The 24375-nt window shown below is 37.8% G+C and overlaps 5 protein-coding genes across 9 annotated transcripts; 2 read left to right on the top strand and 3 right to left on the bottom strand.

The window, feature by feature from the left end:
• Nucleotides 1-143: 143 nt before the first annotated feature.
• LOC143465977 (uncharacterized) lies at nt 144-2253 on the top strand. Its single transcript, XM_076964538.1, has 7 exons — nt 144-245; nt 330-540; nt 725-835; nt 1195-1345; nt 1503-1648; nt 1717-1812; nt 2083-2253. The coding sequence occupies exons 1-7, from the start codon at nt 184-186 to the stop codon at nt 2251-2253; spliced, it is 948 nt and encodes a 315-aa protein (XP_076820653.1). The 5' UTR covers nt 144-183.
• On the bottom strand, nt 1970-3218 carry LOC143465980 (protein Son-like). Its single transcript, XM_076964542.1, has 4 exons — nt 3084-3218; nt 2678-2871; nt 2368-2486; nt 1970-2281 (listed from the first exon to the last, which is right to left on the bottom strand). The coding sequence occupies exons 1-3, from the start codon at nt 3169-3171 to the stop codon at nt 2373-2375; spliced, it is 396 nt and encodes a 131-aa protein (XP_076820657.1). The 5' UTR covers nt 3172-3218; the 3' UTR covers nt 1970-2281; nt 2368-2372.
• LOC143465975 (protein Son-like) lies at nt 3103-16724 on the bottom strand. Of its 5 annotated transcripts, none has more exons than XM_076964532.1 (15): nt 16538-16724; nt 16307-16350; nt 14067-14841; nt 13571-13624; nt 13452-13487; nt 13184-13228; nt 12806-12926; nt 12346-12510; nt 10290-10472; nt 9974-10114; nt 8905-9018; nt 7642-7786; nt 7236-7429; nt 6926-7044; nt 6528-6822 (listed from the first exon to the last, which is right to left on the bottom strand). In XM_076964532.1, exons 1-14 carry the CDS (start codon nt 16606-16608, stop codon nt 6931-6933), a joined length of 2202 nt encoding a protein of 733 aa, XP_076820647.1. In that variant the 5' UTR covers nt 16609-16724; the 3' UTR covers nt 6528-6822; nt 6926-6930. The 5 variants fall into 5 exon arrangements, with proteins under 5 accessions (XP_076820651.1, XP_076820647.1, XP_076820646.1 ...); XM_076964531.1 differs by having other exon boundaries at nt 6528-6839; XM_076964536.1 differs by lacking the exons at nt 6528-6822; nt 6926-7044; nt 7236-7429; nt 7642-7786 and adding exons at nt 3103-3228; nt 3725-3789.
• Nucleotides 4702-6811, top strand: LOC143465976 (uncharacterized). The gene is made up of 7 exons (XM_076964537.1): nt 4702-4803; nt 4888-5098; nt 5283-5393; nt 5753-5903; nt 6061-6206; nt 6275-6370; nt 6641-6811. Exons 1-7 carry the CDS (start codon nt 4742-4744, stop codon nt 6809-6811), a joined length of 948 nt encoding a protein of 315 aa, XP_076820652.1. The 5' UTR covers nt 4702-4741.
• A 4123-nt stretch (nt 16725-20847) lies between the features above and the next one.
• LOC143465102 (transcription initiation factor TFIID subunit 8-like) lies at nt 20848-24118 on the bottom strand. Its single transcript, XM_076963265.1, has 6 exons — nt 23913-24118; nt 23092-23253; nt 22589-22719; nt 22327-22474; nt 22058-22167; nt 20848-21782 (listed from the first exon to the last, which is right to left on the bottom strand). Exons 1-6 carry the CDS (start codon nt 24049-24051, stop codon nt 21576-21578), a joined length of 897 nt encoding a protein of 298 aa, XP_076819380.1. The 5' UTR covers nt 24052-24118; the 3' UTR covers nt 20848-21575.
• Between the last annotated feature and the right edge of the window lie 257 nt (nt 24119-24375).

Consider the following 24375-nt stretch of genomic DNA (forward strand, 5'->3'; position numbering starts at 1 on the left):
AAAACTACTCGTATCGACGTCACATGCGCATTGGACCGGAAAATTTCTTACTCTTTTTAATATGACGCATTGAGTGCGAACACGCAACAATCACCGGGTTGCCGGCTCAAAATTGTCTTTCCATTGGCAAGTGACCCCTTAAGCACGGATGGTGTCAGTGCGCCAAGTATAGCGACTACTTTCATGTTACCGCCTTGCATCGAGCAATTAGAAAAATGCGCAGAAGAACACGGATTTATTGCGGGGTATTTCTTATCTCGTACTGTATATGACGTCGATATTACATTCAAAATTTTTGTAAATCGTTTTGTTTGTACCTTACCTTGCAGAATTCCTGTATCCGCCAAAGATTCAAAAGGTGGAATTCACGAAGCAATGCAGTCTCTCATACGTCATGTCGTCAGCAAACGTCACGATACGTCAACAGAACGGAAACGTAAAACTGACGAAAGTACAAGTATGAGGTCCGAATTCAGTCAGGTGAAGAGGACGAAAAATCAGCAAAATCACACGTCGGTGAATGGATTCAGTCAGTTGCGGGTGTGTTTGAAGTGACGTTGCAAACTGCAAAAAATCTATGTTTAAATTAAAGCAATTTTTTTCGCTTTGTATCAGATGGAGTTTGTATTCGGTTAAGATTACTGTCAATCAAATGTAAGACTGGTGCTGTAGTTCAAAAGAGAATAGGACCAGCTCCGTTTGTTAAGATGCTTTTTACTCACAGGAAGTGGGTGTTATAGAAATTGACGAGGTCTTAAAGAAGTGCAACGATGTTTTGAGAGAAGCTGATAATATGAACACGGCATACCGTGAATCTATCCACATTTTCAAGAAGGTTTGTCAGCTGTTTGCAACTAGATCACCCATTTTCTCTTTGTGTGTGTGTATCACAGTTAATATGTTTTACGTGAAATGCATTAACTTTCTGACTGTTCCGCAAACATTTGTGGCTTAATTCTTGTACCTTTTTCATTACTGGGCTCATTCGCTCATTCATTTTGTACCTAAAGCGGCGATTGTTAATTAAGATGATCGCATTGGTTTTCTGTGCACTGTTGTATAATTTTAGCTTGGTTGTGGTACTGGAAGCTTCTCCGTTTGGACGTCAGCAAATAAATCTTTCTCCCCAGTAATTAACTTGTGAAAGTGGTTCACTGGGATACAGAGCATTAAAAGCAACATTTCGACATACAGGCCTGCTTTCAACGTCAACTGATCGGTAGCAGACAAGCAAGTATTGAAGAATGTATTTCGGCCGTCAAGGATTCAGTGGAATCTCCGTCGTGGACAAATAATGGCACAAGCGATATTAGGGCCAAATTGTTACGCGCTGAAGCAAAACCAGGTAATAATCTTTGTTTGCATATTCGTTGCCTCCTGTACTGGCTGTATACTAATTCATGTAACGGCAAGTTCAGACATTGAACGTATGATCAGAGCTCCCAAGAAAACTCCCTATTAGTTTAGTCGCGCGTCATGCCGCTGTCTTTTTGTTTATTCAGAGTTTAGACTGGTGACAATTGAAGAAGAGAAATTCCTCAATCTTTCAATTTCAAGCCTCAGTGATCGCGTAGATGGCAGGAACAATAAGAATGAAATCGCGCCACCTTCCGGTTTACTTTTTATTCTCGGTATCTATCACGAAAAGGTAAAGACGGTTTTTATTCCCCCACCCTAGGTTTTAATTGCGTAATTATCCTTTAAAATTCTGCCCAGGTTCACAAGTCATGCAGTAATGTGATGCTGTCTTCTGTGCAATTGGAGGAAGTTCTTCTTCAGCTGCATAAACAAATTTCAGCGAAAGAAGAGAATGTGAGCATTTCTCTGTCAAGTGTTTTCTTAAACTGATACAGCCGGTTGGGCACTTGAGCTTTAAAACATACTGTACCCATACTATTGCGCCAGTTTTCCTTACAACTGCCACTCACGAACCAGCAACCGTGACGACGAAAAAATTACGCTATTGTAATAACTTTCTCCATTATTTCGTAATTGTACAACAAATTTCTACAAAAGTGAACTTTATTCGTAAGAAAAATATCATTGAAATCCTCCCCGCAACGAAATATTTTATTCCCACAGGCCTGGGACATCGCAGTAGCATCTGGTCTCTCCCAATCCAACGTCAAAGACATAATGGCGTGTTTAGCCCGAGCAAAAGTTCGCGTCAAGGGCACGGCGGACCAGCTCAAAGATACGAGACGGTCGGTGAAGGCGACACAGGCGAAGATTCGAGCTACTTTGTTGTTTTGACTTTTTTTCCACTGTCACGTTGGAATCACTGTAAATTTTTTATCCTTTTGCAATATCGACAACTTTTAGAGCAAGGTGCACTTAATACATTGAAAATCACTTTATTTCTGGTACCTGGTTTAACCTGGGATTAATCCCATGCCTTGTAACGCTGCAGTTGCCGCTTGTGACTTCGCTAGTTTCTTGTTCATCGACGCTACAGAAGGTTGATAGAATGTATCGTTCACTCGAACCTGAACAGGCAACGCAGCAGAAAATAATTGTACATTTAACGTTGATCACTGATTTAGTTTTCTTGATTTTAAGAGGTTCGTCACGTCATAACATGGGTGCAATTTCTAAGGAACTAAACATGACTGCGGCAGTACATTAGCAGCATTAATATTAACAATGAAGTATACAAAGCAGGGTCCAGAACACAAACCTTAAACATGAAACTTCGACTGTGATCTGGTCCCGAGTTCAAGACAAGAACAAAGTCCGGCGGCTTCCATCTTCTCTTGCTGCAGATTTCCATCAGAGCACTCACCGGGTGCTTTCCCGATAAATCTCTCACCACTGGGTGTGTCTTTGCTACGGGGGGTGTGGATGTGGGGCCCTCCATCATGCTGCTTAACCCTGGTATAAAATATTTTTCAACCAACTGTGAAAATACGCAGTTCAAGAGAGTTCATTAAAGTCAGTGATTTTTAACATTTTAAAGGGCTTTGCGAACCTGTAACTGGTTTCGTAACCAATCAACGGAAATAAACAAAGGTATTTACGAGGTATTATACATTCAGTTAATATCTGCATCCATGCATTCTCCGCAATTGCTCAGTGGCTTTTACCTTTCCTATCAGTCTTCACATTGACGCGAAGCGGTTCGAGCATGCCCACGTTGGTCTTCCCCAGGGATTCACCCTCCTTCCACCCCATCTTCTGCAGCAGGCACTTCCCGATGCCGCCAACTTGTTGCCCCGCGTTCAAGGTTTCCTGGTAAAGGCGAATAATTGTCGAAATTCGAGATGATACTGGCCGGAATTGCTTTCATTATGAACGATATGTGTTAAATTAAGTATACGTATGAAGAGGCATGCAAGACTTTCCTTCGTTACACAAACCCGTTTTGTACGTATTTAAAAAGACAAAGAGTGAAATAACGTTAGGCAAAGCTCTTTTGCTACTCTGTTCACATCACATCGGTATCTTCCTTCTTCTTTTGTGAAAGTTCCGATGAACAGACAGTTTTGATTTTTTGTTATATTGCACAACTGTGGAACTGCTGGTCAGGAATACTGAACAGGAGCAAGTGTCGTTCATAATTAGCTCAGGGTATTTAAGGGTGTTGCATCAACAGCGTAACTGCTATTCAAGCCTAGTTCACATACACTATTTATGAGCCAGCCAGGTGGATCGAGCTGACACATTTCTCCGAATATGATTGTCAAATCTAAGTAGTAGCAAAGGAGCTTTGCCTAAGGTTACCAACTGTTGACAAAAGACAGTGTTGGATCCTCATAAAATTCTGTTTTAATTTCTTCTTGCTGGTTTGAGCTGAAAAAAATCCAAGTTAATATGATGCTACAAGCTGTTTGTGGGCTTATAAAGGACAATTTGCTTCATTTGAAACAAAAACGACACAACATGCAGTCACTTAGGATAGAAGCTGTTTTAAAGAATTTCAACAATTGAATTTGTCAATTCAATAAAAGAGCTATGATTAGCACGCCATTGTTGTTTATATTGAGATATTATAAACCCTGGCCATTTGGTCGACATTTTCTTTTCTGCATTTCTATGAATGTTGTGTCACAATGCAGCCCATAAACAGCATTATTACACGGCTTGATTAGAACCTTGGTTAGAGACATACGACACAAACAATCATTAGCTATGTACCCAAGCACATAATACTCTGGCGTAATCACAAAATAAGTCTGACATTTTCAAGTTCATCACCATTTTTTCTCCATTCTCCTGGTAAGCTGATGTTTATTTTTTACTAACTGCACGTAACACTTGATATTTTTTAAGGGGTCATATCCCAATTCAAAGAGATAGGCTTTTCAATGCAAAGTACATTAAATCAAGAAGCTGCCATGAATTTTGGATTGCAACCAGATCTAGGTTATGACTGCCTACAGTCTTAATTTGGACAAAACCCAAGTACTCAGTATTCTATAACAACTGCCTAAACTTTACAACAAGTTTTTAGCTTAAAATTTTAGGACAAGTACTCCAAAATACCAAAAATTCAAACCCACACAAAATTCACAACTTAGCCTAGACCTAGAACCAGCTCAAGCTGTCGCCAAAACAACAAAAAACTACTCGTATCGACGTCACATGCGCATTGGACCGGAAAATTTCTTACTCTTTTTAATATGACGCATTGAGTGCGAACACGCAACAATCACCGGGTTGCCGGCTCAAAATTGTCTTTCCATTGGCAAGTGACCCCTTAAGCACGGATGGTGTCAGTGCGCCAAGTATAGCGACTACTTTCATGTTACCGCCTTGCATCGAGCAATTAGAAAAATGCGCAGAAGAACACGGATTTATTGCGGGGTATTTCTTATCTCGTACTGTATATGACGTCGATATTACATTCAAAATTTTTGTAAATCGTTTTGTTTGTACCTTACCTTGCAGAATTCCTGTATCCGCCAAAGATTCAAAAGGTGGAATTCACGAAGCAATGCAGTCTCTCATACGTCATGTCGTCAGCAAACGTCACGATACGTCAACAGAACGGAAACGTAAAACTGACGAAAGTACAAGTATGAGGTCCGAATTCAGTCAGGTGAAGAGGACGAAAAATCAGCAAAATCACACGTCGGTGAATGGATTCAGTCAGTTGCGGGTGTGTTTGAAGTGACGTTGCAAACTGCAAAAAATCTATGTTTAAATTAAAGCAATTTTTTTCGCTTTGTATCAGATGGAGTTTGTATTCGGTTAAGATTACTGTCAATCAAATGTAAGACTGGTGCTGTAGTTCAAAAGAGAATAGGACCAGCTCCGTTTGTTAAGATGCTTTTTACTCACAGGAAGTGGGTGTTATAGAAATTGACGAGGTCTTAAAGAAGTGCAACGATGTTTTGAGAGAAGCTGATAATATGAACACGGCATACCGTGAATCTATCCACATTTTCAAGAAGGTTTGTCAGCTGTTTGCAACTAGATCACCCATTTTCTCTTTGTGTGTGTGTATCACAGTTAATATGTTTTACGTGAAATGCATTAACTTTCTGACTGTTCCGCAAACATTTGTGGCTTAATTCTTGTACCTTTTTCATTACTGGGCTCATTCGCTCATTCATTTTGTACCTAAAGCGGCGATTGTTAATTAAGATGATCGCATTGGTTTTCTGTGCACTGTTGTATAATTTTAGCTTGGTTGTGGTACTGGAAGCTTCTCCGTTTGGACGTCAGCAAATAAATCTTTCTCCCCAGTAATTAACTTGTGAAAGTGGTTCACTGGGATACAGAGCATTAAAAGCAACATTTCGACATACAGGCCTGCTTTCAACGTCAACTGATCGGTAGCAGACAAGCAAGTATTGAAGAATGTATTTCGGCCGTCAAGGATTCAGTGGAATCTCCGTCGTGGACAAATAATGGCACAAGCGATATTAGGGCCAAATTGTTACGCGCTGAAGCAAAACCAGGTAATAATCTTTGTTTGCATATTCGTTGCCTCCTGTACTGGCTGTATACTAATTCATGTAACGGCAAGTTCAGACATTGAACGTATGATCAGAGCTCCCAAGAAAACTCCCTATTAGTTTAGTCGCGCGTCATGCCGCTGTCTTTTTGTTTATTCAGAGTTTAGACTGGTGACAATTGAAGAAGAGAAATTCCTCAATCTTTCAATTTCAAGCCTCAGTGATCGCGTAGATGGCAGGAACAATAAGAATGAAATCGCGCCACCTTCCGGTTTACTTTTTATTCTCGGTATCTATCACGAAAAGGTAAAGACGGTTTTTATTCCCCCACCCTAGGTTTTAATTGCGTAATTATCCTTTAAAATTCTGCCCAGGTTCACAAGTCATGCAGTAATGTGATGCTGTCTTCTGTGCAATTGGAGGAAGTTCTTCTTCAGCTGCATAAACAAATTTCAGCGAAAGAAGAGAATGTGAGCATTTCTCTGTCAAGTGTTTTCTTAAACTGATACAGCCGGTTGGGCACTTGAGCTTTAAAACATACTGTACCCATACTATTGCGCCAGTTTTCCTTACAACTGCCACTCACGAACCAGCAACCGTGACGACGAAAAAATTACGCTATTGTAATAACTTTCTCCATTATTTCGTAATTGTACAACAAATTTCTACAAAAGTGAACTTTATTCGTAAGAAAAATATCATTGAAATCCTCCCCGCAACGAAATATTTTATTCCCACAGGCCTGGGACATCGCAGTAGCATCTGGTCTCTCCCAATCCAACGTCAAAGACATAATGGCGTGTTTAGCCCGAGCAAAAGTTCGCGTCAAGGGCACGGCGGACCAGCTCAAAGATACGAGACGGTCGGTGAAGGCGACACAGGCGAAGATTCGAGCTACTTTGTTGTTTTGACTTTTTTTCCACTGTCACGTTGGAATCACTGTAAATTTTTTATCCTTTTGCAATATCGACAACTTTTAGAGCAAGGTGCACTTAATACATTGAAAATCACTTTATTTCTGGTACCTGGTTTAACCTGGGATTAATCCCATGCCTTGTAACGCTGCAGTTGCCGCTTGTGACTTCGCTAGTTTCTTGTTCATCGACGCTACAGAAGGTTGATAGAATGTATCGTTCACTCGAACCTGAACAGGCAACGCAGCAGAAAATAATTGTACATTTAACGTTGATCACTGATTTAGTTTTCTTGATTTTAAGAGGTTCGTCACGTCATAACATGGGTGCAATTTCTAAGGAACTAAACATGACTGCGGCAGTACATTAGCAGCATTAATATTAACAATGAAGTATACAAAGCAGGGTCCAGAACACAAACCTTAAACATGAAACTTCGACTGTGATCTGGTCCCGAGTTCAAGACAAGAACAAAGTCCGGCGGCTTCCATCTTCTCTTGCTGCAGATTTCCATCAGAGCACTCACCGGGTGCTTTCCCGATAAATCTCTCACCACTGGGTGTGTCTTTGCTACGGGGGGTGTGGATGTGGGGCCCTCCATCATGCTGCTTAACCCTGGTATAAAATATTTTTCAACCAACTGTGAAAATACGCAGTTCAAGAGAGTTCATTAAAGTCAGTGATTTTTAACATTTTAAAGGGCTTTGCGAACCTGTAACTGGTTTCGTAACCAATCAACGGAAATAAACAAAGGTATTTACGAGGTATTATACATTCAGTTAATATCTGCATCCATGCATTCTCCGCAATTGCTCAGTGGCTTTTACCTTTCCTATCAGTCTTCACATTGACGCGAAGCGGTTCGAGCATGCCCACGTTGGTCTTCCCCAGGGATTCACCCTCCTTCCACCCCATCTTCTGCAGCAGGCACTTCCCGATGCCGCCAACTTGTTGCCCCGCGTTCAAGGTTTCCTGGTAAAGGCGAATAATTGTCGAAATTCGAGATGATACTGGCCGGAATTGCTTTCATTATGAACGATATGTGTTAAATTAAGTATACGTATGAAGAGGCATGCAAGACTTTCCTTCGTTACACAAACCCGTTTTGTACGTATTTAAAAAGACAAAGAGTGAAATAACGTTAGGCAAAGCTCTTTTGCTACTCTGTTCACATCACATCGGTATCTTCCAGCTCTTCTTTTGTGAAAGTTCCGATGAACAGACAGTTTTGATTTTTTGTTATATTGCACAAATGTGGAACTGCTGGTCAGGAATACTGAACAGGAGCAAGTGTCATTCATAATTAGCTCAGGGTATTCAAGGGTATTGCATCAACAGCGTAACTACGATTCGAGTCCAGCTCATATACACTATTTACGAGCCAAGCAGGTTGATCGAGCTGACACATTTCTCCAAATATGATTGTAAAATCTAAGTAGCAGCAAAGAAGCTTTGCCTAATGTTACGAACTGTTGACAAAAGACAGTGTTGGATCCTCATAAAATTCTGTTTTAATTTCTTCTTGCTGGTTTGAGCTGAAAAAAATCCAAGTTAATATGATGCTACAAGCTGTTTGTGGGCTTATGAAGGACAATTTGCTTCATTTGAAACAAAAACGACACAACATGCAGTCACTTAGGATAGAAGCTGTTTTCAACAAACTCCAACAATTGAATTTGTCAATTCAATAAAAGAGCTATGATTAGCACGCCATTGCTGTTTATATTGAAGTATTATAAACCCTGGCAATTTGGTTTTGTTTTCTGCATTTCTATGAAATTGGTATTTCTATGGGACCTTTCTATGAAATGAATGTTGTGTCACAATGCAGCCCATAAACAGCATTATTATTTATTACACAGCTTGATTAGAACCTTGGTTAGAGACATACGACACAAACAACCATCAGCTGTGTATCCAAGCACATAATACTCTGGCGTAATCACAAAATAAGTCTGACATTTTCAAGTTCATCACCATTTTTTTCCATTCTCCTGGTAAGCTGATGTTTATTTTTTACTAACGGCATAAATGAAGATTTTATTCTGTCAGGAGTAAATATTTTGAAAACATAATCAAATTCATCTTACTGTGCTTGCCCATGCTTGTTGTCCCTTTACCAGTTCGCTCTTCTTCAGCGGTTGGAGTCCAACCTCCCCGGTAAATCGGCCTGGGATCAATCTGGAAGTTGTCCAGCTGTCAAGCTGAGGATTATTTTAATGAAAGAGTGACGTAAGATAGCTCAGTGCAGAGAAATTATCGATATCACAACTGTACGCCATATTCATAGATACATATCAAATAAGTCGTATTTTTCCCACTAAACGTTTGCCAACGATATTACGTGGGGGAAGTTGGAATAGTTCTGTTGCACTAAAATCTTATACAGCCAATGCAGAGTTATTCAGGAGGATTTTTAAACTAACATGTTTTCAACTTTAAAAATATTCTTTTGACGGAGTAAATAAAGTCGAAATATTCACAAAATTTATAAAACAAAGTGTTAATGTAAACCAGTGATTCCCAACCGCGGCTCTAACATAGCATTCTTGCGGCTCTCATTGACCCCTGAAAATCCCCCAAAAAATATAAAAAATCTATTTATAATAATTAGGGCGATTATTTTTTGACTTGTCAGTTGGAGTTGGAGTCAAGTTGAACATTAAATTGATTTGTGTTATTTTTCTTGTTAATGTTGCTATTCGTTGGTACATGCTTTCATGTTTTAAAATTTCGTTCTAATTACTTGAGTGTTTTCATGGGCATAGACTGAAGGCAACAGATAGACACTGGCCAGAAATACATATAAGGGACTGCAAATGCATTAAGTTTACATCCGAACTAAATAGATTAGGGCAGAAGTGTAATATAACAGACAAAGGCAATTTCATGGAGACCACTAAACATCGAACGTGTTGCTTTTCTGAATCAAACCTTTTGAAAATATTTTGCATCATTTTAGAGCAAAAAGTGAAGGAAGTGTGACTTCACATATATATCTGGTATATTCAGTTTCATTGTCCAAGTACTGTAGTACACTCTACAAATATTTTGACATATATGTAGCAAAATGATAAATTACAATTCCATCTAAACAGTACTTTTAATTAAAACTCAGTTCAATCAACTGCACTAGTTTATCATTAAAATATCTCGCACCTTTTTCTGAGACTCATATATCGACTTCATCGCCTTAAAATCATTGGGGTTAGTTTGCAGCTCGCGAACAGCGGTTACTCTCTGCGCAATTACATCCTTGATGGCGAGAGTGTTGTCTGTTTCCGGGGCGTCTGGAAACACCTGCATAGAAACTTCATTTAACCGATGGACACTTGTTGCAACACATTTTTGGGAATAATGGAAGTAAAAATGAATAATAAATGAATAATACTGGAGGGTTTCGGTCGCAAAAGGTTAAAGGTCGGTCACAAGTTTGCATCCGAGTAAATGCAGTTGAAGATAAATGAGCTGTTACCTTCTCCTCAACGATTGCTTTCATTGATTGTTTCGCTTCTTCGTCCTTCATAATTGGCTCCCACTTCCCGTAGACTTCTTCCAGGACCTCTTTGCGCTGATGCTGCGCTCCACAAGACACAGGGAACTCCTTGGTTAGTTCAGTGATAGGTTTCAGTTTCATTGGGGGAGGAGGAAGCATGTTCTAAAAAAAGGTCAAAGTTAAACCCAATGTCAAGTTATATTTTTGTTATTTCATTGAAAAACGTAATGTGTAATAAGAATCACCACGTAACAAAATTTTGCGAAAGTTGCATAAAAATTTTTATGTATTGTGTTTTGCTCCAAACTAATCACCAAAGTAGTAAAAATTTTTCCTGAAGTGTCCTTACTTTTGATGAAATGTCGCTTTTTCTGATTTCTGGTTTTACTCAAAAATTTTCTGTATTAATAAGCATAATTTTGTATTAGACGTGTAAACATGCGAACACAAATAAATATTACACACAAATACAGCCCATATATGCATTATGCTAACACTCCAAAAATCATCAGAAGTGAATGTTTGTGTGACTTGCGTCTATGAACTGAGAAACCTTGTACCATGTTTCCAGGGTTTCAGGTTTCATCATGTTCTTCGCTTACATCACCCATAGTGGGACTAAAAAAATCAAGATGGGAAGATGTAGGTAATGCATTTTCAAGGACATGCGACACCCTATTTTTTTCGTATTCCTTCATCAGATTGTTCACCTCAAGTTTCTCTCTGGACAATCTTTTCGAGAATAATGTTCAGTCACAGCTCTGGAGTCCGATAAACAAAGAAAACACGAGTATTTTGTATAAACTCCTTTTGATCCTTTCAAGAACCCAATCATTTTGAAATCTCCAAAGAGTTGTATCTAGCATGGTTAATACTTTCAAGAAGAAACTTTACATTTTTGTAATCTTCTTTCAATTGGACAGAATGGCCAATGAGTATAGATGGATACTGGTTTAAGCATAGAGAGCCTGCCATAGAAAAATACTTTGAAAATCATTCATGCCCTTTTCTTGACGAAGAACATCAACATGATGAATCTAACTAGTTCCATTCTTTCAACCTTGAAGTCAGAAGTTCCGCATTCGACTTTGTCAGCTCCATGTCTCTAATTAAGTCGTCCAGTTCTTGTTAGCTTGCAAAGTGTGGTTCTGAATTTATGTCTGTATGAGATATGTTAAATTCATCATCAGAGTGTTTTTCTATATCTTGAGACACTGCTGAATCTTCTGGAGGTTTTTTGCGAGGTGGTTCAGGTAGTGGCAACTGATATGCGAAACAGGTGCAATAGAAGATGGTAAGGAGGATATGCAATACCTTGTCGGTTTTTAGCTTTTCTAAACCTTGAAAAGCCAACCATACAGAAATAACGGTCATCTGTATGGTTTCGGGGTTCTCTCCAGACTCTTGGAATAGCAAATGGCATCGAATGTCGGTCTCCCCTAAGCCAGCCATCCAAATTTGATCGGCATGTTCCGCAGATCACATGAGGTACTTAACTTTTATCTCGGTCACCAATTTTCATGCCACAATACATTTAATAAGCATAAGAAAGCTTTGCTTCTAACTTTATTTTATATTTCACTTGTTTTAAGCTGATATATAGACCACAGACATAGCAAAAACAATCAGTAGAAAGTTTACATTTACATGGTGATGCCGTTCCCCAATTTATCTGCAATTAGGCTACAGCATTTTACAGAACACAGTAAAAAACAATTTGCTGTATTCTGAGACCATGACAAAAAAGGTCATTGTCACTATACTAGTTACAATTATCAAGTTAAAAAGATAGGCCATTATGACATCACAGTTATAGAGAATTTTGAATAAGAATTTGAGAAACAGGGTGATGAAAGCTAAAAATACTTAAAAAATATTTTTAAACGACACTTGCGGTAAAAAATTGCAAGAAACATATTATATTTAGCAATACATTTCAGAAAATATTAAAAAATCGGCACAACTAAATTTTTGTTACATGGTGAATTAGTTAATTGGATAACTTAATGAAAAGTAATTGGAACGTGTTCATCACCTTTATGTTGATTGAGATAGGATGACTTTCTTTAACTTGAAAAGGATGATGTACTTTGGAAGGTTGAACGGATTCGGGTTCCACGGCCTCGCGCTTACCCTCCGATATGTCCTGACAAACCCCGGTCAACTGCTTTAGGGTGATCCCCCCAGATCTAAAGACTGCCTGCACATTTTCGTACAAACATTTTCAATTGTAATGGTCTTCTCTGTTTGGTAATACAATATTCTGATAACATGTATGCATAGCCGCATACCACGCTATGTAACATACCATCAATACTTCAAAGAAGCAAAATTGTGCATCAAATTAAAAGAGCTAGATATGCTAAGCATAGAAGCTCGATAACATAATCAGGGGTTTGAAAGAAAATGTGACTTTAGTGGTAAAATGCACCTGGCAGTTAAATTACTTGAGGACTTTTTAAATAAGTTCTGTGAAAAGCTGAAAAGATTTGTACCTTGCTCTCATGTGAGAGCGTCGTTATATTCAAGTCTGCTTTATGCTGGGCCAAGACGTTGGCTTTTGCTATTTCAAGAAGTCTCACTTTGTCTTGAGTGGATATTACCGGGGACAGTGACCTGTACAAATGTCAAATGGTGATAGTAATAATGGCAGCACGACAATTTACGATTGTTATTTAAAAATAACGGTAATAGCCCAAGCAATTGTGGACTTTCCATTCAACTATGATAAACATCTAGAAATATTTACTGTATAGTACAAACATATACACACATATGTATAGATAGATATCTACATACAAAATATACATCCAGAAGTTATAAAAAATCAGTAAATCATCTCATGAGACGAATTTGCAATCTCATTAACTTACCTTTTTCGTCTTGAACTTTTGTGTCTCCTGTGGCTGTCACTCGACCTAAAAATTTAAATAAGTTTTTGTAGTTTTTGAGGGTTTCTGTTAAAACCATCCAAAAATTGCTTTAACTGCTTAATGCTGTGGTCAGTATCATTAATACAGTGAAAATATTTAAGTCTTTATTTCGTTAAAGGGAACATTTTTAACGAAAGAGCTGGGGAATAACTTAATAAGATATTCTGAAAAGGAATGTGCATGCTTTGAAAAATAATATGCTATATACCTATGATGATGATGCCGTCTGTGTTTTCTTGGAGATCTGCAAAAATTATCGTAAATAAAATGTATATATTGTTATTATTGATTGAAGACGAGCTATCGTTGGTCTTGTTCCACAACTACCTTGATCGTGATCGATGGTCACTTCTTGGTGTTTTTCTTTTCTGTGACCTGGAGCTGAAATAGACATCATACAATATCGTTATTTTAACTTTGTTAAAAATTAAAAGAATTAAAAATTATTGAAAGAGATTATTTAGAAATTGATTTATAACATCTTTAGCAAGAATTTACACAGATGGTTTTTTCTTTGTGATGAATTCAAAAAAAAGACAGTAGGCTATTTATAAAATTTTTAAATTATATAATGACATGACGCTAGGTTCTACATTAAGCAAAATTATACATAAAAAGCTAGGCTTGTGTTTGTTGAATTAAAAAGGATTTTTCTAAACTGCATTGTGCACTTTTACCGTAAATGAATACAATAACGTTTTGATTTCTCACTTACGAGCTTTCCAAGGTTCAGATTCGCCAGAATATCAAAAACAGTCAATATTCATATTCGTGTATAACATTGCACTTTTTGTTCGATACAGTACATACCCACAAAACTTACCGAGACCTTTTTCTTCTTGACTCTTTCTTCTCTTCTTTTTCTTCTTCTTTAACTGATTGTTTTGCACTTGAGAGTTTGTTGGCAGATGTATTGTTACCAGAGTCAACCTTAGGCAAAATATCGTTTTGTTCAGCCGAGTTAGAGTTATCACCTAATCTCTCAACAGCTGCAACTTTCGATGTGCTTGAGTTAAACGATACATTGTTAGCTATGGAATTTTCTGACAAATGTCCCAAGTTTGTCTTGAAATCTGTTGATGATTCAATTGTGACGTTTTTAGTGGCAGTGCTATCATTGTTTTCTTTTTTTATTGCACCGGTCTCATTAGTGGGAGAAACGTTGACGTCTTTGACAACTGATTCTTCACTTTTATTGCCAATGTCATTCAAGTTGTTCATTTTTCTTTCATTGGTCACAGTTTTCGTGCCGTTTTCACTTTCGTCAACACACAGTGAGAGTTTTTCAATTTCTTTGATCTTTGAAACAGTGTCATGGTAACAATTGAGTTTTTTCTTTTTAATAATCACTTCGCTATCGTCCTCTACAATCAACTTCTTTTTCAAAGCAAGTTTTTTCGATTCAGTTTCACCATTTTGTGGAACAGTAACCCTCTGACCATTTGGAGAATCAATGTCTTTATGTTTTGACTTCTTTTTTTTCTTAGTCTTTTTTTCTTTTTTGTGCTTTTTCTTTTTCTCTTTTTTGTGTTTATGTTTGGGTTGCTTTTTCCGACATTCGCTTTCTTGAATTGTTTCACCATTTCTTTCCCTTTCATCTGAAATAGAAGCAGATATGGTCATTAAGTAGACGTTACATCCCTTGACTATACTGTACAGCAGGGGTCGGCAACCTTTTGCTAGTCACGGGCCAAATGTTGAGTGTACAACTCTTTGGCGGGCCGGAATTTTTATTAATACTATAATTCACACTCATTTGAGTATATTACGCCACATTGCTGCAATCTCAATCATACCAATCACAAAAAGAACAAAATTTATGTATTCACACTTCAACAACACAGCATTAATGTGACACTTGATGCTGCTTGCTTTGTGAAAGTTTTTCAACATCTGGTGACCAGTCAGATGAAGCAAGAACCAGAACATTTTCTAAATGTCTTTTCTCGTTTGGCCTCTGTACTCCGAAAACTTCGAATGCTTTGTCTCATAATGACGCTTAATATTAAATTCCTTGTTTACAGAAACAGACTGATTGCAAATTAAGCACGTGGGTTTACCAAAGTGTAGTATGGAAAAGTACTTTTCCGTCCATTCTTCATTAAAACCTCGGCACTCATCATCAACCTTTCGACGTTTTGCTAACATCCTAAATTATAACAAACTTTAGGTTAACCCTATCCTAACCAGGCTCGCAAGTTTACTAAAAAACTAGGTGTGGCCGACCCCGCACACACATTTTCAATCATTAATTACTAGAAAACTATATATACGTCGTAAACTGATCGGATTTTGACAGGTTAGTAGAAAAATCATCTGGCTTCCTGTATACATCATAATTGTAAAACTAAAGAAAGTGAACTTAGTATAAATTAAGTATTTCTAAAAGTGACACATTTCTAGAAATTCTTCTTGTTACGCCGCGCCCCCGCTGTGCGGGAAACCAGCTGACCGCGAGAAGGGAACGAAAGAGAATAGTTAGTCGAGTTATTGGTGCGTAAATGAGTACTCTACAGACAATCTCGTACTGATTACGAGATACTAGTCTACCGCCTTCTCACCAGTTTTATGGCGTAACAATAGACTAGTACGACGTACTTATGGCGTAACAATACCACAATTTTTTCAAACAATGCTAACACTACAGTTTGAAACTCAATAAGACACGGCGGGCCGTATTCTTGTGATAACTAATTAATATGTCTCGGGCCGGACGATTTCGCATGGCGGGCCGGATCCGGCCCGTGGGCCGTAGGTTGCCGACCCCTGCTGTACAGCATAACATATAATTTTAAAATTGCGTTTATAATCTGAATACAGCTGAAATATATCACAAAACATAAACATATCGTAACAAATATATATTTCTATATATACGAGTATATTGTGAAGGTTGATAACATAAGTATGTTATCACATATAACAACTAATGTGTCTGACACATGGCATAAGCCTTAAACAACATACATATTAATTCAATATCGACAAATATACATAATCGGGTTTCTAATTAAATGTCTTTAGCTTTTGACGAATGTCAGTTGCACACTGCCAGCTACATACCAACTGTTTTGTTTTCACTTTTCTCTTCAGGTCTCGCGGCACCTCTACAAAAATTTGAAGTTTTCAATTTTGGTTTAATTGGCAAACGATTAGTCTTACCTTTAAAGTAAGCTTCAAAACAACAATATAAGAAGTTGTATCAACTAAATCTGAAATCAAGGTTACTCTGGAACACTTTATTCCATCATCAATCATTTGAACATAATTACAAGAAATCCAAAAATAATTTACCTTTTTAAACCAAGCTCCTTCAGTTTGTGGTTGACAAACGATTTAAAAATATCATCCACATCATCATCCATGTCAACGTTGTCTCTAAGGAGCCTTAACTAGCCTACCAGTACTTGAGCACTGTACTGCACTTAAAATCTAAGCCTATGGCTTTAACTGTCGCTAAGCTGTGGTCGAGAAAAGTTTTTATAAGGATTCATGAGATATGTGTACAAAAGAGTGAAAAGAAAAACGTACCGCATTAAAATTTAAAATCTACAACCCTATAACCACAGACAAGCTATGGCTTCAAAAAGTTGGGTCCAGCGAAGAAGTGACAACCAAATGACGTCACAATTTGAGTAGCTGGGCTCTAGTATGTAAAGGTATCCTGTGGATGTGCATTTCTGCACCGGACCCAAAACGTTAATTTTAAGGGAATCGACTTCATCTGACACATGCTGCATCACACATATTAAACTCCTGTTGACAATTTCCATAGTCACGCTTCAGACAGTTAATCCAGTCTCGCATATAATAACAAGAAGAGACAGAATGCGGATAGCCTTGTTTATTAATGTAAAGTTTGGCTAACCAGAAAATGATTCTATGTCACTGTCAGCCAGCATGTGCACAAAACAACTTGACAAATAAATCTTTCTACGCACAATCCAAGGTTTTGAAAATTGGTAATGACTATTTCACCGTAAGTAGGTCAGGTAGCCTGTTGTGAAAGACAGGTGGTTGGGTTTGGAGAAAGACAAAGCAAAAAGTTGATTTTAGCTATTTAAGGTTTTTTTGGGGTTAAAATTAGATTAGAAAGTACAATTAGGTCACAATGCTATAAAATTTACGTTAAGTTAACCAGAAACTGTGAAAAATACCTTAGAACAGTGGTTCTCAACCGGTGGTCCGCGAAACGTTTTCAGTTGGTCCGTGAGAACTTCGAAATTTGCAACATAAAGTACGAGTTTTTAAAAATTTTTTGCTGTTTATCATTGCTTTTTGAAATAGGCTTGAACATTTGCTTAATTGCCTATTGTGATGGGACAATACAAAAGCTTATTGAGATTTATCACCCGCAGGGAAGGCCTATTGTGATGCACTAGATTGCGGATTATACGAGAAGACAGCTGGATACAGTGATTTTAAGTAAAAATATCCGCATAGTTTGATGTTATTTTGAATGAATAGCGCAGTTGTGCACCAAGACTATTAAGTAAAACTAAGCAAAGAAACATTTAAGTGCAGTCTCAGAACCCTTAGTTTGCTTAAACTTCAGGGGTCCGCCACTGCTTTGACAGCAGCAAAAGGGGTCCGCCAAGATCAGAAGGTTGAGAACCACTGCCTTAGAATGTACAACTTTTTCCAGTGAAATAGCGCCGGCCTCAAATATTTTCACACGTTTTAAGACCTATTTCTGTGTATGAGAAAGAGCCACTTTTACCCATAGCAAATATACATAGAAATAAAAATGCAGACTCAAGTAACAACCAACATGCTTTTAAACTTTGCTTACTGTTCGAGTGAAGGAAAGAAATAAGTTAAGCTACCTGGTACGATGCTTTGTTGCCGGTGTTTTTAGATCTGGGTCATATATGTACGTGCACAACTACCTCAAAGTTACTAAATTATGACGTCATACGATACAGGGTAAAAAGCAAATGAAAATGACACAGCAAACAATTACTAGACCACGTCTTAAATATGAAAGGGGAAATCACCATGAAAAATCGAAAAAACGATTTTTTGAGCCTCTAATAAACTAACGCCATTTAAACAAAAAAAAATTAAATTAATGACGATGAAACTATGCCACAAGCAGGGCTTTGGAGCCAGAGCACTGGGGCCGTGCATTTTCAACGGAGCTGGAGCCGGAGCTCTAAGTGAAATTCAAATGGAGCTGGAGCCAGTTGTTTGAAAAATAGCTCCAGCTCCGATGTATTTCATAAGATGTTATGCTACTAGCCTACTACTATTGGCTGAATTCACATAATTTAACAGCAACCCTTCACAAAATTAAGAATTGCTGGGAATTTGACAGCAGAGCAGCCACATGTTTAGGGTTACCATATTTTCGTGGCCTAAAATCCGGACACTCTTTAGTGCCCACTAGCGGTTTTTAAAATGAACACATTGTCTGTCAATATGACGTCACACTAGCAATGCTTTGCCTATCCATTGTATACCGGAGTGGATTTTGAACATAGTGTCGTCATTCACTAGGCTTTTGGGCCATCTCTGATTTGACCTCTGGTCAGGCATACTATATTTTTGTGCTTAAAGAACGGGAAGCTTCAGAGCAACGAGCCTTATTAGACAAATGTGGTTCATATTTTACTAGGAGTATGAAACTATTTTGGATTCCTATCGTCAGGGACAACTAAAGTAGTAAGACACCAAGAATAACTAAAATAATGCATTTTACTTGGAAACAAAACAATGTTCAAGCATTTGTAAATTTACATAATCGTCCAATCATACTTTTCTGTAGACAATACTTTCTTCAAGAAGTCTTTATTCGACTTTAATTTCTCATAAAAATCACAGCAGGTAACGTCCGTGTTAATTTCGCAGGTGATAAGGGCTTACAAATTCAAATGTTTTTTTACAGAAGGAAATGCAAACAAGTACCGGTACGAAATAAGTTCTTTCAATAACCTAACTGTAAAAAGATCACCTTCTCCTTCTAGCCTATTATTACTGAACTAGCAAATGCGCTAACAATCAACTCACTACTGGACCAATTACCCGCTAGAATGACGTAACAATAACTTTCACATTTAACACAAAGAAACAAGAACACGCATCGAGCATTGTTCTTCAGCAAGTTGGCTAAACAGACCTATCACAGTGTGCTAATATTCGTGTAGTGTGGGGCAATGCTGGTTCACTAAATGCCAAAGCGGGACTTTTGGTTGACTAACCGGGACGCCGGGACAAAGCCTTAAAAAGCGGGACTGTCCCGGCTAAAACGGGACGTATGGTAAGCCTACACATGTTCATAGCTGCAACCGATGTACTGACTACTGACTGACCCATTGAGCTAGATATTCCAAATTGAGCGTTCATCCTTAAACCTCAGTTTTTGACATAGTGGAGCCGGAGCTGGAGCTAGTTTATGATAAAAGAGAGCTCCGGAGCTGGAACAATTTACCATTTACGCCTGCTCGAAAGCCCTGGTTACAAGTCACAACCAACGTTGTAATGACTCCAGTCACGTTTTTGATGACTGTACGTGACTCGAGTCAAAGTGTAAAATGACTCGAGTCACGTCATGAGGATTATGACCCACAGACTCAAGGTTGAGAAACCTTAGACCAAATGTAGCAATTTAGGCTGCTAAAGTGAACAAAAAATCGGCATTTGAGCCAGGTGAAGTAGGCCTACTTGTGATAATATTATGAATTAATGTAATACAAGATTGTGTAAGACATAGAATTCTCATCTATCGAATCAGCGAAGCATAACACTGCGTGACGTAATCGATTACTTCCTGGTTATTGATGTGCATTTTGAGTTATTCATTCCTTTCTTGCTATTACGAACAACGCCGCAACATGGACGTCTTTATGCTGTAGTTGCTGTACCAATGTTTTATCTAGATGTATTCGTTCAAAGAAGCTTCAATATAATCAGAATTTACAGTTGTCAAGGTGAACGATTAATTCTAAGATTAAGAAAAGCAGAACAACGACCTTGAGACTCATTTACATCGAGGACAATAAACAATTCAATTTACAAACATTGTAGTGAAATGGTCGCCCTTACAGGTTAAGGTTACGACATACAACCATTTCATTACACACTAATGCGACACCCACTTATTATCAAATATTCAATGCTCTTTTTATGGAAACGGAAAACACTTTTTCTAATTTACTTTTGGCATGGAGCAAGTATGTTTAACTACCTATTCTCGCTTTTGCGTTAGTAATTTAATTTGGTGAGTTAATCGATAGACAAGTTACAATTCCTCAGTTAAGTCGAAAAACTTAGGCTGCTGCTTGCCAAGATTATGGCGGTTTAAAGCGGTGCCTTCTACTGGCTTCGTCTCGCGCCAGTTAAACAACAGAATAGTAATGTGCCAGATGAAAAAACATTCGAATGACTCCATTACTTTGCTCATTGTACGTCATCTGTTGGGATTGTTTGAACTCTGGCACGCGCGTTTATTGACGTATTTGAAATTGCTTTTATTGTGCTGATTGCTTGTCACTAACCTATATAAAAAGGCATTCTACTTTACCAATCCTTCTACAATCTCCAGGCAACGGTCTATCTGGTACTTAGTATAGTATCATCACCATCTTCAATGCCAACCAAACAAGTTAAATTTCAATGTTTTGTTAAATACAAGATATAGGGTTGGATCCGAGTCTGGGGACAACAAAAATTATCGATATTTGGAATCTTGTTGGATTCTGCACAATCGTACAACAAAATAAAAATACAGTAGCACTGTCTCCATCTTGATTTGCGCGTTGCTGCTTGGTAAGCAATTGTCAACAAACTTTATTAAAGCATTGAAGAGGCAAAATGAAAGTTTATCATAGAAAATTACAAAAAAACAAATTGACATGGTTGCAAAGTTTGAAACCGTCTCTAATATGGCAATTGAAAATAAAATTGGGCCATCAATGTCTGAAAGTTTTACTTGGTTTTATGTGTAACGGTGCAGCGGAACAAGCAAGTGTTTACAATTTACAACTAACTGGGTTTGATATAATGCATTTTTCTTTGGTTTGTGATTATTTAAGCCTAAAATCTTACATGATGAAAAGGTTCTGCCTAAGACGCCCTCATTTTAGCCACCAAGCAACTATCATCGAACGTTTTGTAAAAAGACAAGCAAAAATGTAAATCAAAAACAAAAGCTTAGCAACAGTGGACGAGCATCAAGTACACTTAAACTCGGCAAGAAATGATTTTAAAGCAACTTCCTTCCCTAGTTCATTTCTTCCTCCAAAAACCCTGACCGCTTGGACAGGATCAACAGGACAACTTCCTACGACCACCAAAATGATATGATGATTTTAGTAAAACATAATTGCAAAAGTCATTTTCTCTTCGACTTTGGATTTTTGACTGGTCTAAGGAAAGGGTTGTGCATTACGCTACTATGGGGATTCACCGCATTCGATACGATCACCCTGTTCGAGTCTGAGGTCTGGCCTTCTACTGAATTGGAACCGCTGTGCTCGTTGGGTGGGCGTTGTCGTTTGTTCTGTTTCTGCTTGGATTGAGCATCGCCTAAGTCTTTTTCCTGCATGGCAAATAAATATCTAGTCAAAGCAATGCGATTGAGAGATGGCCTCTTGAATGGGCTCTGGGGCCCGATTTCCATGATGGTCAAATAGAAAAGTTAAAAACAATTTAAAAACTTCGCCAAAACTATGAATAAAAAAATCACCCATTTTCACACTGCTATTTGGGTCCAACTGATGAAAAATTTGAAGTTCTTATTCTTGCAAAAATTTCACTACGTTCAATGCCGAGACTAGAGCAGCATGTCACAGCCCGGATATTTCATCGACTTACCGATCTTTCGTTATCTTTTTCCTCACTGGCTTCCATGAGTTTCTGCATTTCCAGATCCGATGGTAAAATTGCTGACAAATATGGATGTGTGGAGGGTTCAGCTGCTATTACTGTACAAAATAATCAAAAAAATAGTGACGAAAATGCCCAACAAAATAACTATTCCACTCAAAGACTATTCGATATTAGAGGTAGAGGCAAGCCAAAAGAATAGGCTAAGGATCGTTTGAAACAGACATATATGACTTGTACTATCTGTGGACACTAACATGGAAATGCATTTTTGTCATCTGGCAGCAAAGGTAAACTCCTTCCCGTCTTGGCAACAAATCTTGTCAAAGCCCTTTCAACATCTCGCTTTTGTGACGAAGTTCGCTCTCGCAAAATAACGTAATCGTTTTCAGGCGTCTGACCTGTCTGACAATAAACGGTATTTTGATACAGATTGCCTTCACCACAATGGTTCGATAGCAACAAATTATACATTAAACTATAATCCATAACACTATTTTTGTGCACACTCTAGCTCACCATTGTTCTAATATAGGCATGTGGGTCAGGATAGTGAGGATAATTGAAAGTGCTTGGGATGTAATTTGGGAAGTTGATCGATTTACCGACTTGCAACACGGGCGCAGGCAGTGTCTCATTAGTTTTAGTCACTGAAAGTATAACATAGAAAGTGTATACCTGTTCAGTAAGCGCTGAATAACTTGAATAGCAAAAAGCAAGACAACAGTGTTACATTTCCATGAAGCAAGACTAACTGTACACTAACTGTTTGCGATTCCAATCATTGGTATGCTAGGCTTTAAATCTGATTTCATTTTACACAACTTACAGAATGTGGGTAACAAAATCACTGTATATAATAAATTTAAAAATTAGCTTTCTACAGAAACAATTAATTAAGCTCAGTTTCACACAGATACCATCGCACAACTAATGATGTATTCTATACAACAAACTATTCTATAACATTTAGCAAACTAAACTCCGTGTAACAAAGCCTATCTACAACATTAGTCCGTTACATTGTCCAAGGTTGATTCTTTCAGTCCTGTGCATATAAGCAATGAGATTATTCGGGGTAAAGCCAAGATCAGCAATTGCTGACATCACATCAAGATTTGTGGGAAGAGTTCTTCCACCAAGCTCGCAATAAGCGTGAGTACTTCTACCAGTTTCTGTTAAGTCTAAAAATAAATGAAAGCAGAATTTCTTTAAACATACCGTACATTGCATGTAGTTGTATCATATTAGGGATGCGCTGAGGAGAAAATTATTCGAGGTTGTGTGAACACAAATTATACGCAGTTTGACAAGATCAAAACACAGATCTATTTCTGTCAGCTCCAAGCTATAAAACGTATCAATATGTTGCCTAAATTGGCAGGTTTCACATATTTCTTGTACAATTTCTTTTTAACCAAAAAAATATTATTTAATGGAATTTCAAGACACAACAGGATCAAACAGAAACAAAATTATGTGCATGACATTTTGATAATAATTATTTAGTGATTCGACAATAGCTGTGCTTGGTTAAAAGTAGACGCATGAGTTGAAAATACACTACGCTGTTTATTTTTCTTGTAACGGCACAGAGCAAACAAATCAGGCAAAGCGATAAAAATTTATGGAAATCTATTTTGATATGAAAACAAAACCCATGAAATGATATGAAACCCATGATATGAAAACAAAACCCATGAAATAATATGAAACCCATGATATGAAAACAAAACCCATGAAATGATATGAAACCCATGATATGAAAACAAAACACTTATTAAATAAATAACTTATGTGCAAAGTCTGTAAGGGTGGTAGTCAAAGTTTCATGAATACTTACAACTTTGCAGCATTTCCATCAGTGTTTCCATCACACTTTCTTCAACACTTTCATATCCTGCTTCATAACACAGAGCAGCTACAGCCATGGTTAAAGATTGATGGTTAGCATCGGCAGTACTGGATGTTTCCGCAGCCATTTTCAGAATTCTAAATTCCCTAAAGTTGGTTCTTCTGCGATAGGAATGCACTATTTTAACAACACTACTATTGTTTGTAGCGTGCGTGAAAGAATTTTCGCTGGCACCCATTTGTCTTAATATATTCGCTTTTTTTCTCTAATCGTTTGTGTTTAGTTTTGATTTTAATTGCAGAATGTAACTGGGAGATAACTTTGTACCAAAAAGTTTGAAGAGCATGATTTTGCATTGGCAAAGAACAGGGCAAGCTGACTGACGAGCATAAAAAATATTTCCAGATGCGCAAATTTTAAAAATATTGTTACTTTGTGTGCATTTCGCCAA

This window comes from Clavelina lepadiformis, chromosome 7 (assembly GCF_947623445.1).
Source record: "Clavelina lepadiformis chromosome 7, kaClaLepa1.1, whole genome shotgun sequence".
In the NCBI taxonomy this organism is placed as follows: Eukaryota; Metazoa; Chordata; class Ascidiacea; order Aplousobranchia; family Clavelinidae; genus Clavelina; species Clavelina lepadiformis.

Excerpts from the sequence above, each read along its gene's own strand:
- LOC143465976 (XM_076964537.1), top strand. The coding sequence starts at position 4,742 with ATGTTACCGCCTTGCATCGAGCAATTAGAAAAATGCGCAGAAGAACAC. Across the intron at positions 5,099-5,282 it reads ATGGATTCAGTCAGTTGCGG|GAAGTGGGTGTTATAGAAAT; the intron begins GTGTGTTTGAAG and ends TTTTACTCACAG. Across the intron at positions 6,207-6,274 it reads TCGGTATCTATCACGAAAAG|GTTCACAAGTCATGCAGTAA; the intron begins GTAAAGACGGTT and ends AATTCTGCCCAG.
- LOC143465977 (XM_076964538.1), top strand. The coding sequence starts at position 184 with ATGTTACCGCCTTGCATCGAGCAATTAGAAAAATGCGCAGAAGAACAC. Across the intron at positions 1,649-1,716 it reads TCGGTATCTATCACGAAAAG|GTTCACAAGTCATGCAGTAA; the intron begins GTAAAGACGGTT and ends AATTCTGCCCAG. Across the intron at positions 1,813-2,082 it reads TTTCAGCGAAAGAAGAGAAT|GCCTGGGACATCGCAGTAGC; the intron begins GTGAGCATTTCT and ends TTATTCCCACAG.
- LOC143465102 (XM_076963265.1), bottom strand. The coding sequence starts at position 24,051 with ATGGCTGCGGAAACATCCAGTACTGCCGATGCTAACCATCAATCTTTA. Across the intron at positions 23,254-23,912 it reads GATGGAAATGCTGCAAAGTT|ACTTAACAGAAACTGGTAGA; the intron begins GTAAGTATTCAT and ends ATTTATTTTTAG. Across the intron at positions 22,475-22,588 it reads ATGCCTATATTAGAACAATG|ACAGGTCAGACGCCTGAAAA; the intron begins GTGAGCTAGAGT and ends GTTTATTGTCAG.
- LOC143465980 (XM_076964542.1), bottom strand. The coding sequence starts at position 3,171 with ATGGGGTGGAAGGAGGGTGAATCCCTGGGGAAGACCAACGTGGGCATG. Across the intron at positions 2,872-3,083 it reads TGTGAAGACTGATAGGAAAG|GGTTAAGCAGCATGATGGAG; the intron begins GTAAAAGCCACT and ends ATTTTATACCAG. Across the intron at positions 2,487-2,677 it reads GTCGAAGTTTCATGTTTAAG|GTTCGAGTGAACGATACATT; the intron begins GTTTGTGTTCTG and ends TTGCCTGTTCAG.
- LOC143465975 (XM_076964532.1), bottom strand. The coding sequence starts at position 16,608 with ATGGATGATGATGTGGATGATATTTTTAAATCGTTTGTCAACCACAAA. Across the intron at positions 14,842-16,306 it reads AAGTGAAAACAAAACAGTTG|ATGAAAGGGAAAGAAATGGT; the intron begins GTATGTAGCTGG and ends CTTCTATTTCAG. Across the intron at positions 13,488-13,570 it reads GACCATCGATCACGATCAAG|ATCTCCAAGAAAACACAGAC; the intron begins GTAGTTGTGGAA and ends TAATTTTTGCAG.